The sequence below is a fragment of the Choristoneura fumiferana genome, chromosome 2 (genome assembly GCF_025370935.1).
Source record: "Choristoneura fumiferana chromosome 2, NRCan_CFum_1, whole genome shotgun sequence".
NCBI lineage: Eukaryota > Metazoa > Arthropoda > Insecta > Lepidoptera > Tortricidae > Choristoneura > Choristoneura fumiferana.
The window spans coordinates 22317134-22331989 of NC_133473.1; the positions used below are offsets into that span (position 1 = coordinate 22317134).

The 14856-nt window shown below is 37.6% G+C and overlaps 1 protein-coding gene and 1 long non-coding RNA gene across 7 annotated transcripts in view; one reads left to right on the forward strand and one right to left on the reverse strand.

Annotated features, from left to right (window-relative positions):
- Nucleotides 1-14856, forward strand: part of ATP8A (ATPase phospholipid transporting 8A1) — a 160963-nt gene that overhangs the window by 89842 nt on the left and 56265 nt on the right. Inside the window, exon 1 of one of the 6 annotated variants that reach the window (XM_074111162.1) lies at nucleotides 5657-6113. The exons of the other annotated variants lie outside the window; for them this stretch is intronic. Within the exon in view, the coding sequence (XP_073967263.1) occupies nucleotides 6041-6113 (73 nt within the window). The 5' untranslated portion in view covers nucleotides 5657-6040. Of the gene's footprint in view, nucleotides 1-5656; nucleotides 6114-14856 lie in introns of those variants that run through there. 6 annotated transcript variants of the gene reach the window in all.
- LOC141445347 (uncharacterized) overlaps nucleotides 12331-14856 on the reverse strand; it is an 84242-nt gene continuing 81716 nt past the window's right edge. Inside the window, exon 2 of the long non-coding RNA XR_012453316.1 lies at nucleotides 12331-12465. This is a non-coding gene — a long non-coding RNA (uncharacterized lncRNA). The remainder of the gene's footprint in view (nucleotides 12466-14856) is intronic.

Below are 14856 nucleotides of genomic sequence, written 5' to 3' on the forward strand. Positions count from 1 at the left end.
ACTCTACACTTGATTGGATTTGAAAATTATTTAATATTATTCATAATAATAATAATAAATGTTCTGAATAGTTACCTAATTATAATAATTGACATGTGTAAATGTAATAGTGTTATTCTGTCTGTAACATTTGTATCTTAAATGTAAATATTTTATTAAATGTTGTCCTGTATTCAAACACAATGTATATTGTTTCTAAATAAATAACTATATAACTATCTATCTATCAAATTGGTAAAAAAATATTTTGAAGAAAATAATATTTATTCTGCTCTTGAAACATTTTTAGAATGAAGCAGAAGTTGAAAATGAACGGGGAATTGGACGAACGGTCCAAAATAGTCTACTATTATTTAATAAGGCACATTAAAATTTGTTTGCTAAACGTATCACACGCTAGTTTTAAAGATCTAGTCTTCAATTGGTATATTTATTTGAAAACAAAAAATAATTATTATTGTAATAAAAAAAAAAGTTATTAAATATGTGGACTAAATAATATTTACCTATACTTAGTCAAAATACAACAAACGGAACTTATCACGCTAAAACACACGAGTAATTTGATGATGCTAGGCAGACTTGACACCCCACACTTCAGCCTACTCGTGACCACGGCCACTGTAATGCGGTCGAAATGTCGAGGTAAATATTACACGTGATGTTTGCGTGATAGCCCCGGCCCGTTTGTTGTATTTTGACTATGAGTGAAAATCACGACAGTTTAAAACTTTATAATAAGTATGTAATAAGGTTGTCCTATTTTTAATTGTGTTTTTTTTTGTGCTGTGTCGAATTTTGGCAAATAAATTTATTCTTTCTTTCTTTTTCTCTATAAATATAATATTTATATGATCACTCTAACTGAACATAAACATAAACTGGTGCACTTTGTCTAACAATTTTCGCTTTAATTGCAAAAACCAATTTACTGTAGGAAATTCTCACGAGATAGGGAAGCCTTCTTTATTTTATTAAGTACCTATATGGGCAAAGTCACGAAGACAAGCTAGTATGCTATATTTACGTACATAAACACGACTCCTCGTACGTGCCTCCCTAAATATTTATGTACATTGACGACTCAATCATCCGAATAATGGGAGTCAGTGTTATGCTTTGTGATGATGATATATTGACGACCAGATAATAAGAGGCAGATATTTATGTATGAATAATATAAATGTTTGTTCTGGAGTCTTATGTGTTTTATAGGTAATACGTATTTAAGTATAGGTAGAGTCATTCACGATGACGCGTGCCGTGGTTCTTATTACAATAATTATCATTAATGGCTATAAAATTTTGACAAAATCACGCGTCTTCGTGGATGGCACTACGAGTATATAGGTAGGTATATGTTTATCCGTTACATAGTACCCATAACACAAGCTTTGCTTACTTCGGGACTGGGTCAATTGGTGTCAAATGTCCCGTGATATTTATTTATTATTATTATACGACTAGCCTATGCCCACGGCTTCGTACGTTTAATTAAACCAATAGCAGTTGAACTGAAATCCCGGAATTTTACAAAAAGTCGCATGGGAATCAAAAACTAGTACATCGTGAAATTCACACATTGTACAAAAACACCCGCATCAAGTTTCATGTCCCTTCTCTAATCATAGTGATTGAACTTTTGTGATTTTATTACGATCCCGTGGAGATTTTTGGGGAAAAGTGACCTACTTAAGTCTACCCTACCTACCCACGTAACCTACATACTTCCTGGTCTAGGTAGGTCCCACAGAGCATGTCCCGACTGGCACACGTGTTGGATCCCACGCTTCCCACGCATAATGTCGGGCAAGTGCTGCATTGAATTGGAAATGTACTGGAACGATTTGTGTTATTTATTTATTTAAGAAACAAACAGTCATTTACAAAAATTGGCTTAATGTCTATTTCTTATAAACTAGACCTGGAGTTTCCTTAAGGTACAATAATACGGTATGTAGGTATACTAACAAAATTAAATTAAATTACAACATTTAATATTTTAATATTTCAAAAAGAGGAAAAACTATACATTAATGTAGAAAAAGTGAAAGTGGCTACCAGAAAACTTTTTTTATAGAGGAAATACTGCAATTGAAAAGGTCAATGTTTTTAAGTTTTTCATTGTCATTAAATAGCTTACACGCACACCTCAAGAATGTATTTTGTGCATAACGTGTTCTGTATTGCAGAATCGAAAACAAATATTTTTTCCGATATTGGCGCTGACGTCTATTGGGGACTCTAAAATGGATTTGATAAAGAAGTGAGGGGGAATTTAAAATATTATTTAAAATTTTATACAGCAAAACCGAGTCTGCACAGTCTCGGCGGTCAGTTATTCTATACAGTTTACTATCTGCACCTTTATGATATCTAGCAAAGATAAACAGGTACCTAACTAAACGCGGCTCTCGTGGATTTACCAACGCAGCATTGGAATAATAATAGAATATAATGCCAATAAAAAGAAATTAAACCCTTTAGGCGTCCCCAAGACAAGACAAGATGGAGCGACGACCTGGTTAAGATCGCGGTGGATGCGAATAGCACAAGACCGGTCTGAGTGGAGAGCCTTGGGTGGGGGAGGCCTATGTCCAGCATTGGACGTCTTTCGGCTGACATGATGATGATGATGATGAGGCGTCCCCGCGTAAATAAAAGGGGTAGGGTAGGTACCTCCTTTACGTCAACGTAGGGAGGTAATATTGCAATAACTGACTACAGTAGACAGATATTATTCCATGTGCATGTAAGTACAGTCAAGGGCAAAGATATCGACACGGCCAAAGTTGCAAAAATATGTATACACGGCCATGTTAAGTGCATAAATTCGTGTATACCTACATTCGTTATGTAATAAAAAAATATGGAAATCTACGATATCATCATTATCCTTCCAGCATATTACGTCCCACTGATGGACACAGGCCTCCTCTCGGAATGAGAGGGTTTGGACTAGTTCCAACGCGGGTCCAGTGTGGACGGAAACTTCACATCACTCCATTAAATTGATTCGCATGTTATTTGTGCAGGTTTTCTTCACCGCAAAACTCATGGTAGGTACATTTGAAATGGGATTTTGAATATGAATTTCCAAAAAGTCAGAGGTGCGAGCCCGGGTTTGAATCCACGATCCTCCTGGGCGATTTTCTACGATCTAATTTTTATAAGTTTCCATAGGAATTTTAAAACCCCGAAATTTCAATTAAAGATTACTCATCGGGTTGTGCAAAATAAAATCAATAATATTAAGGAAGCGTAATTTTTGTGTGATTATTATTATTAGCGTAGTTATTACTTACCTGTGGTAACTTTACTGGTTGGTGTATTAGCTAAGTTTTCATTTGTAATCAGCCATATTGTACCGTTTGTACCCAAATAAACATTAAAACATTAGATATCCGTTCTTATCTATCTTTCACCTAATTTACAAAATATTATGTACAGTGCAATTTCGAATATAAACCTACTTCGGGTTCTAAAGTAAGATTCGGTTCTTATAGTCGCTTTATGATTGTTTCCATAGGTAGGTACATATACTTGATGTCACAACGATTGTTCAATTGTTATTCAATTCAAAAATTCTAAAAGAATGTCATTGGCAACTCTAATACAAGGTACTTACACGAATACCTATAAGTATCCGATTATAAATGACAATCCATAATTCCATACTAATATTATAAATGCGAAATTATGCGTGTTTGTATGCTTGTCCGTCTTTCTAGTCGAAACGGAGCGACGGATCGACGTGATTTTTGGCATAGAGATACTTTATAGGCCAGAGAGTGACATAGGCTACTTTTATCCCGTAAAATGCATAGTTCCCGAGGGAACAGCGCGCGATACCCGAATTCCACGCGAGCGAAGCCGCGGGCAAAAGCTATTTTTTAATAAAGTTGTTCTACCTAAACAGCTAGTTGTAGTCTTGTATTACTACTAGTAGCACTATAACATTATTGTTGGTTGGCACCCGCGCCTTACATTTGGCACCGATGCTGGGGACAAATAGCATCAAGTTTAATTTGTGACACTGGCTCCGAGGCGAGGGTGAGCTCAGTTTACAGCCTCCATTGGCTGGCAAAGTTAATTAACCACGCAAGCCGCTGCTGGCTCCACAAGCTGCTTTTATTATATGTAAATAGTTTTATGTAATGAGGTTAAATTGCCGTAGATACGACAGTAAAAAAAGGTTGTATGTGTGTGACGCTCAAAATGTGTAATACTTAATGTCTGTTATCTATCACAAAACTTCTAACATTAACTAGGATTTTTCAGTCATTGTTCCTTATTTTTCAATAAAACTTATTTGATTATTGTTAGAATTGAAGGGTTCTCTTTCTCTATATAGGTACTACTCTTTGGTTCTCTTCCAACTTAGTGGTCGAGTAAACACTTTTTGTACAATTACGGGTATTTCGAGGCAGTAACTAGGCACACTAATTAACTCATGGCAACTCTGTGGAAGACGTCAACGTCAATGTCAAAGTAGTTTCAGATTTCGACGCTGCGGCGCCTGCTGTAAATTAGTGATGTGCATCACTATTCATATCGATAACTCTGTGCCATAAAATAATTGATGTAAAATTGCGTTTCCTTTAGGTACATGGACATGATAACGTGGATGTTACGAGGTCGGGTGGGTATGACTAAGTAAAATGTGCGGAATTTTTAAGTGTTGCTTGTTGCTTTTTGCAAGGTTATGGTTATAACCCGGCATAAAATATTTTGTATCGAAATAAATTGGACGGAATTGAATATGCAGACACACACAAAAACTAGCGATGTATGGGTCGTCCTTGGGCAACTGTATCAATAATAACTGTATCAATAAAATAGTTACTATTCCTGAATAGCGACTCTTATCTTAATTTTAAGTATTATAACATTTAATATCATTCGAAACTTTACAATATACCTATGTAGTTTATTGTAATATTGTATAATCATTAAAAAACTTATACGAATTAATTACCTAATAATTTTTCAATGAACTTAAGGTTACGTTCTTTGAACTTAGTAGTACTACACACACACACACACACACACACACACACACACACACACACACACACACACACACACACACACACACACACACACACACACACACATACACACACACACATACACACACGGCATCACGCCTTTTCCCAAATGGGGTAGGCAGAGTTTGACAAATGATACGGCTTTGGAGCCACTTTTAGCAATTTTAGGTTTAAAGTTTGAAAAGACGTTACGACATCCACGGATGAGTTAGCAAGAGACAATGAATACGCAATATAAACTTATGAATGGGACATTTGTACATAACACACGGAATACAGCGGTTGAAACGTTTAAAAGCCTTAGGGTGGTTTCAGACCAGCGTTTTTTTTGCACAATACGGTTGTTTTTGCCGTACGCACTTACATACGCGCTGGATTAAATTGAACACGCGTGTACGCGCTCGTTGTTCCTCCGTGTTCAACGCTTGAAGAAAACAAAACCGGTACGGGTGCGGTAGACGCGCTTCCAAAAACGCTTATACGTGCAAAATAAACGCTAGTCTGAAACCGCCCGAACCCCAAACAATATTTCGCAGTTTTGTTCAAATATAAACGTTCCTACTTTGTCGATAACGACGAATCCCTTCGCTTGTAGGTGGGCGGCGGTGCTGGCTAGCCGCGCCCGGTCGATATCGATAGAACGGTGCAGGGCACACTCCGCCCGCTTAGCGGTTGTTTGTGATGTCAACACGAATCGAAATTAAAATTATTCCCTCATCGTCACAACCGAGAATGCGAAAGCCATTCGCATAAAAACAAATCGAAACTTACTCGCAGTGTTCCCCCAACGGAAGACTAAAATGTTGGCTCCAAATATTTTTTCTAACTGCTTGTTTACGCTTGTTTTTCACTTTACGAAAATAATTTAGGTGGTGATAATGTGTGTCAAAATTAGTGTTTATACTCGCTGTGATCTCGAGCCTGGAATTTTGTGTGTGAAATTGTGAATTATATTTATAAATAGAAAGTGAACAGTATTCGGATTTTAAATGGCTTTGCGGGATCGCGTGATGGCGCCGTTCACCCGGTTCTACCGGGCCATGGTCCTCAAGATGAATCAGCGTAAGTTGTTCGCCACTTTCTAATCAGATGCTCCTCTAGGAAATATGTATTCAGACGAAAGTTTGCTCAAACTGCACAAGAACAGCCTAGAATTTTATTTGCTTTCTAAAATAAACTCATTTACCTATCCACCTGTTAGTGCAAGCTTACAGTGGTACATATTACACTCCTAAATCAAGAGACAAGAGAGTTGCCCCCCTTGTATGCTTAAGACATGGATGGATCCGTGTCAAATTTAAAGCTATCTTTTTGTATTTTTTTAAATCAGCATAATTTGTGCTTATTAAAACAGATGACACTAGTATTCAGTACTTTTTTTTCATTCCCACATATGAGGGGTTAATTTAGAACTTCCAGAAATTGAATAAGTCTAAATCAAAAGGGGATATATTATTTAGAGTTGCTATACTCTTCATTTAAGTGTGGTGTCTTAAAAATAATGCTGAATATATGAACAGGTAGCCAGGTTGGTTTAACTGAACACCCTGTTAATGTATCACAGATTTTTTTTACATGCAATTTTCAAAATTTTCCATACATCAGTGAGCATTAAAGGTACAACTACATTTTTAACCAAAATTTCTGATGAAAAACCTTTAAAGGTGTGTTCAGCCTAGCCCAATCATATGCTGCAATAATTCAAATGCATTTTAAGACAACTTGTATGTGAAACAGAATACTTAGGCTATCTATGCACTATGCAGTTATTGACACTGTTTTGCATACCATCCCTCTTCAAAATGTTGCTTAAGAAAGAGATGGCGAGCTCAAACTGCATGGTTAGCCAGATAGTGCATAACATAGCCTTAGATAAATAATTGGAGTACATAATAACAAAGCCTTTATTTCCCCAAATGTTTGCAAATATCAAATATAAAAATTAAATCTACACTAAAAATCATCACAAAATGTCTCTTAATGACATCAGCTATAAGCTGCCTGTGCATTATAAATAATAATACCTAATAAAAATAATAATGAAGCACTTAGCATTAAATCAAGAACATAATTCTAGGCTATATTCTGTTACTCCGCATGGTCTTTTATGTGCCTGTAGACGTTATTCATACCTGTTGAGTTACACAATCAGAATATGATACATTTCTGCTGTCAGAAGTCTTTGGCAGTAGTGGTAGTAGCAACCTAAAACAATGCCAAAACATTCTTAATGTTACTTTTTCTGACTTTTTTACATGCCCTTATTCAACCAATTCTATTACTCCATGAAGACTACCAGAGGCGATAAAACCTATCAAAAAAACTTAAAATTGAGTATGTAATTAAAGGCTCATTCAGTAGTTGATAAGGGTATTTCCCCTCATAATAAAGGAGGAGGTATTATCATATTATTTATTTGAAAATATCCTGCTCTGATTCTACGTTAGGTATTCGGTTTGTACTGGGAACCATACTGATGTTTAAACTATTTAAACCGTTTCTTTTAGTTCTGATAATTAGGGAAATAAAAAAAACCACATGCAAAATATTGTGGAATAAATTTTTATAATTTGACATCACACAATAAATTAAATCACATTATAACAGTGACTAGCAGAATGTTGGTTTACAACCTTTTAACATTACTTCTGATAACCTTTAACCTGTTGTTAACAAGTATTGGTTTACTTAATCAGTTATTAATAACAACCTATTGAATCAGCTTATTTGATCAAAGAACAGGCATTACCTGCCATTTGGTATGATCTCACAGAATTTGCATCAGATACTGTCTATGACCAATTGGGTGCCCTGCACACTAGGATTGGCCCCCTGCCCATCATTTTTGGGGGCCCTGGGTCAAGAGTGCCCGGCGGAAAAGAGGAACTTATAATGAGGAACTTGTGCATGATTCTCATTATTTTAGGACTACGTTTAATTAAAAGAAACTGATTTATGGTGATTTACTCCCAAATTGGATAGTTAAAGACTAACTCTTGCAGATACTAAATGTTCAAGCTGGTTGAATAGAAGAAAATGAAATTCAAAGGTAGAATTTATAACATAGTGTAAACGGAACTACTTGTTCACTTGTGTTTGCGTTTCTCTGTGGCTTTGATAAGACCAAAGGTGATATGGGCTTGCTAATATGCTGTTATTACAGACGCATGAATGCATTTGTAGAATTTTTCTCTCAATAAAAATTTAATTTAAGTAATTTTTTTTTTTGCCAATCATCTAATGAAGTCTATATTTTAAAACTGTTTACATTACAGAACTCATAAAAATTACAATTGTCTCAAAATTTCCAACGTAATTAGGTATAAATTTAATTTTTATATAGTCCAAGTCCATCAAGAATTTCCCTTACCATCCTAAGGTCCAATTTCATTTTTATAACTCGAACGAAAGCTAGAAACACACTGACGCCGGAGGCGGAGCTATGCAGCGCGGCACGGAGGCGGCACCGGTTGTAATATTCGAGCTTATGTGAAAAAGGGCACACAGAATACCGCGCCACGCTTATTTCCCACTGTTTCTGTGTGTTTTAAGCTAGAGATACTTAATTCTTCTTTATTTCTAATATTTTAGCCAAAACGTAGAGTTTTACGTTTCTCCCATAAAAAGGTTCAACCCCATTTCACCCACTTATGGTAAGAAGTCCAGAATAAAAACTGTTTATGTCCTTTCCTGGGTCTTAAACTACCAATATCCTTATTAAATTTCACTTTAATCGGCTTAGCTAGCGGTTTAAGCGTGAAGAAGACAGGCAGACATACAGTTACTTTCATATTTTTATGTCCAGGAAAAAAAACTGAGAAAAGAAATAGGATAAATATCAGAACCCTTTTGTTTCCTAATTTTTTCAGGTGACTTTCCACTTCTTTGCCAAATATTTACCAATCTGTTCTGTTGGTGACGAGGCGAGCAAATCATTGTATTAAGATAATAACTGCGTCGTATTGTTTGTTTTTAATGCTGGCCCACGCCTATTTTACACACAATTTAGTGTTTGTTGTCATACTTATTACCAATAGTCATAGGTGCCCTTGACCCTGAGGCCCTGTGACCTTGTAGATTGTGCCGTGACCTTGGTTTCTAATCAGGTAGCCAGGCCGGCAATACCACGGTCGGCTGAGGTCTGATAACCATCCAACCGTTTCTGTTTAGCTCTCGGATATTTTGGTGGTGGGCGAACGGTAAACACGTCATAATGGGGGTGGTATTAAGAAAGTTCTGGTAATTTATGGAATAACTGCGTTTAATAAACGCGTAATATTACATTATTATGTTCACTATCCCGCGGGAACTACTTATGCAATTTTCCGGAATAAAATCTATCTTATGTCGTTCCCGGGACTCAAACTATTTGTATACTGAATTTAAATCGGTTCAGCGGTTTAGACGTGATGAAGTAACAAACAGACTTACAAACTTTCGCATTTATTATATTTTAGTGAGATGTCGATTCGATGTAAGGTACAGTCAGCATCAAAAGTAGCTGTACACTTTCGTACTTTTTTATTTATTTATTCGACTGGATGGCACACGAGCAAGTGGGTCTCGTGACGGTAAGAGATCACCACCGCCCATAGACACCTGCAACACCAGGGGGATTGCAGATGCGTTGCCAACCTAGAGCCCTAAGATGGGATACTTCAATTGCCAGTAATTTGACCGGCTGTCTTACTCTCCACCCCGAAACACAACAGTGCAAGCACTGCTGCTTCACGGCAGGATTAGCAAGCAAGATGGTGGTAGCAATCCGGGCGGACCTTGCACAAGGTGGTATGAAGCTTCCTTGAATTTTAATATGAGGTACATTAGGTACGTTCAAGTCGCCGTTAATATTGATAACGTCGCCTTCCAATGGACTGAAATAGAGGAAGGAAGTTTGGTGTATTATTAATTAGTTTTTTAAATATCAGCTTTCCGTTCACCATTCCTCATTAAATATTAATAAGATACCTACCTACTGATTAGGAGTCTATGTAAACAAAATATCGCAATATGTTTAATTGAGCATAGTCCAATGAAATCGCTGCACAAGCACAACGATTACGAAACTACCTACGATATAGAATTTTTTTTTTAATTAGCGACGAGCCGACGAGGTGCCCAAAAATATTCAAATGCTAGTTGCTCCCATACAATTCGCTCAAAAAAATCGTTTGCACCATAGGGTCGAAAAGTGGTCGGAAACTATAAACTGAATGACGAAAACGAGAAGTACCTAAACCAAGCGACTGAATAAAATTATTGAATTACTCGTATATTATGAATACTTTTAGTTTGAGAATCACATGCAAACTAAGATATTTTGGACCTACTATGAAGTTAAAATCTCAAATCTAGGATCAAATCACGAAAAATGACACTAATCGTGTTTTCCGACTTCCAGTTCGCTAGAATACATGTATAATCATCATCCCAGCCTATATACGTCCCACTGCAGGGCACAGGCCTCCCCTCAGAATGAGAGGGCTTGGGCAGTAGTTCCCACGCGGGCCCAGTGCGGATTGAGAACTTCACACACACTTCGCAGCTTTGCTTCGCAGGTTTGTGCAGGTTTCCTCGCGATGTTTTCCTTCACCGCAAAGCTCGTGGTAAATTTCAAATGTAATTCCGCACATGAATTTCGATAAACTCAGAGGTGCGAGCCGGGGTTTGAACCCACGATCCTCTGCTTGAGAGGCCATAGGTCAAACCACTCTGCCACCACGGCTTCTACGACATGTATAATATATGACGAAAATTCACAATATCACTTCAATTTATTACAATTTCATTCGCATTGTATATTCCTTGCTCACAATATTAAAGAAGAATTGGCGAAAGTACTATTAGTTATTCTGTGGCGAAAGATCGAATGCTTCTTAAAGCTTAGTAGGCTGAAGTTGGCTTATATTATACGGGATAGCAGGAAAAACAAAAGGATCTATTTTTGAAACAAGCATGACTCATCCATCACGTACCTACCTACCGTTCCCACTTGCGTAATGTTGGTGGAGAATCGAGCCTCCTTTTTCTGAATTTGACAGTTTCTTTGCTCCCAAAAAAGAAAGTGGAAAAAAATATTTTGTAGCCGTTCAGAGTTAAAATTATCCGTAAACATCAAAGAGATGTTTTCATTATAGAAGTTTAACTCTGCTCGTATTAAATTAAGTAATTTTTGTTTTTAATAACTTTAATATTGTATACCATACATGTATGAATGTACAGATAGTTTGATGTAAAAGCTGGTACGACTTATTTTTAAACTATATTTTCGCATCACATACTTTTCACGAAGGACAAAGGGCGTCGGAAAGACCTGCCGCCCGGAGCCGCCCGGAGGGGTAAGGCCGCCGCTGCGTTTATTCCAAGTGTTGTAGTAATCATGGAGTCACTTTGGCCCCAAATCTTTCTTCTGTTTAAGCATATAACTACGTTAGCAAGTCCTGTCTGACGTCAGCCGCCAAGGCCGCGGGCATTTGCAAGCGGTAGATTGCTTCGCCGCGCTCCAGAGATCCTTATCTAGACGTTATGCAGCTGTTCGCCCTTGAAACGAGTTAGCTTCGCACTAGACTGGGGTAGGTGTGGTTTTAGACCGCATATTTCAAACGGGATTAGACGTCTTGTTTATTTAGCACTCGCTGTAGCTCGTTGTATAAAACCTCACTCGTGTTTTAATGCCTTTCATTATGTATCAGTCATTATAATAAATAACGAATAATATCACGGGCTTTTCTGGGAGGTGGTTCATTGCTTCACAGAGTTCTGGTGTTTTAAGGTCATCTGGATACTAAAAGCAGTTTCGTGTTAACTTTGCAGTTAGCTAGCTGATACACCCAAGTTCATCCAACCGAGTCACGTTCGCGATCCACCGAACAAACAACTCGTTTAACCCAGCGGTTGTCCGTCCCCGTCGGTTATGATCAGCTGATTGCTACTAATTTGATGCGACTAGACTGTTCCTGTAATGTCGTTAACAAAAACCCAATCACGAGCCTTTTCTGTCGTACAATACAGACTTTATTGCCGCGTAATATTTTGAAATGATGGTCACGTTCACGTTTGAGTTTTCGCGTCGACTCTACCGTAGTTTATTGGGGCAAGTAGCGTCTCACATAATAATGAGTGTTGTGTTCTCCCTATATTTAATACACGATCCCGTTTATTAAATGTGAACAAATCCCGCCTGTTTACACGTAGAAATGTAAGACTTCGGTTACACCCTTATTGACATCGGATTGATGAATATTATTTAATAATAATAAAGCCTGGTTGCCTGGAAGAGATCGCTCTTAAGCGATAAGGCCGCCTATTGCTCACCTTGTAATATTTTTTTTCTGTGTATCTGTTTTCTGTATCGCTTACTATGTCTGGTGTACAATAAAGAGTCTTTGTATTGTATTGTATTGTATTGTAAGCCCTTTATTCTGAAATACAAGCATGAGATAATAATAATAAATGTACATAATTTGGTGATAAATTGGGGAAAGAATGTCTCGTGTTCAGCGTGCCTGTTGGCATAGGCCTCCTCCAACCTTCTCCATTTGGTTCTGTCACGTGCTACTCTTCTCCAGTGGTGTCTAGCCGTTAGTTTTAGGTCGTCCTCCCATCTCGTCTGCTGTCGTCCACCATGGAGATGGGCGGGACACTTGATCAGAGATCCATAAGAGAAATGGAGCAATTGTCTCGGATAGGTACTTTAGAGATGGCAAGCGCTGCCGCGGATGAATATTATTAAAAACTTTTAATTTTTATCAGTTTGTACCATTAGTCTGTCAGTCTGGGTAGGTTACACGGTCTGTCGTCATTCAGACCAGAAGGATGCACTCAACTGACGCTAGAATGAACGTGTAACCGATATCTTAAAGTTTCCACATGCCTCGATAGAGGGAATAAACTGTATCATTCATCAATTTGCCTTTAACGTCCTGTCGATATTGAGTCTGATAGATATTGTATAATTTTAGGTAAAACAAGCTTTAAACTGAAGAAAAGAAAATGTATTCAAAAATAACGTGCTACGCGACAAGCAAAAGAATAATGAGTGACTTTGTCACAACCAGAAGAAACAAAGCTTTATAACTAGGTTTACAAAACACCAAAAAGTTCCAACACTGGCCCTTAAACTAGTTATAAAACTATATTATAAATCAACAAATCCACTTACATAAATAACTAAACACTTTACAAACCACTATCAAATAAACAAAACAATTAACTAAGTAATAAACAATTGACATGCAAACTTGTCATGTTTATCTTTGGTCAGTGGTTTAGTTAACAAGTCAGCCACCATCTGATCAGTAGACAGATAGCTTATGACTACTGTACCCTTATTTACGATTTCTCGTATAAAGTGATGTCGTACATCGATGTGTTTAGTTCTGCTGTGGAACATTGCATTTGAACACAACTTCTGTGCAGATTGACTATCATTATAAATAGAAATTTTAAATTGCTTACCAAGCACTTCAAATAAGAATTGCCGTAGAAACAGGGCCTCCTTACACGTGTCAGACAGCGCCATGTATTCCGCCTCAGTGCTCGAAAGAGCAACAGTCTTCTGTTTTCTGCTCTCCCAAGAGACTACAGAGCTTCCTATTTTAAAAACAAAACCCGTGTAAGAACGACGATCGGTCTCGTTCGCCGCCCAATCAGCATCCGCATATGCGTTGATAGTCAACCCAGTCTTTTGGAAAGTTAAGCAAAAATCAATCGTGCCTTTAAGGTAACGAAGTATCCTTTTGCTGCCTTCCAGTGTGACTCGTCGTAAGCCTCGTTGAACTGGCTCAGCGAGCTTACAGCGTGAGCGATGTCAGGCCGCGTACATACCGCAATGTACATCAAACAGCCTATTAAGCCACGATAGTCATTAGTACATTTTCCTTGCGTAGACCTCACAAGTTTTATACCAGTTTCCATCGGTGTTCGAGCAGGTTTGCAATCTGACATATTAAACCTGTCAAGAACCTTCTTGATGTAATTAGATTGGTCTAACTTGATTTTCGCATCTTGTCTCCGAAGTCTCATGCCAAGGATATGACTAGCTGGCCCTAAATCTTTTATTTCAAACTCTCTATTGAGTTTTTCTTTAATTTCCGACTTTTGACATCCAGCTGATGAGAACAAAATTATATCATCTACGTACAGGGCGATGATCATCAATGAATTGTTACTCGATTTCACATACACACAAGGTTCAGAATGTACGTGCTTAAACTTCAGAACATTAATTAATACGCCATTTATCTTTTCATACCAAGATTTTGAAGCCTGTTTGAGACCGTATACTGCCTTGTTCAGTTTATATACTTTATCTTCTTTTCCTTTTATTTTAAAGCCTTCTGGCTGTTCCATGTAAACGGTTTCTCGTAGGTCTCCATTTAAAAAGGCTGTTTTAACATCTAAATGTTCAATGTCCATATCGAATTCCGCTGCTAGCGCCAATAATGTACGGATCGTAGAGTACCTGACTACCGGGGAAAACGTCTCTTGGTAATCTACTCCATATTTTTGCGTGTATCCCTTTGCGACTAAGCGAGCTTTATATCTCAGTATTTCACCGTCAAGACCGAGTTTTTCTTGAAAATCCACTTACATTTTACCGGTCTTTGCTCGCTTCTTCTGTCGGTCAAGGTCCAGCATTTATTGTCTATGAAAGATTTATACTCATCTTCCATCGCAGCTTTCCAGTTCTTAGCCTCAGCACCAGTCAATGCCTCCTGCACAGTTTCAGGATCCTTTGCTTCACTACGCAAATTGTGAACTAAACAGGACTCCTCTGCAGCTTCCTCATACTCGTCAGTCGAGA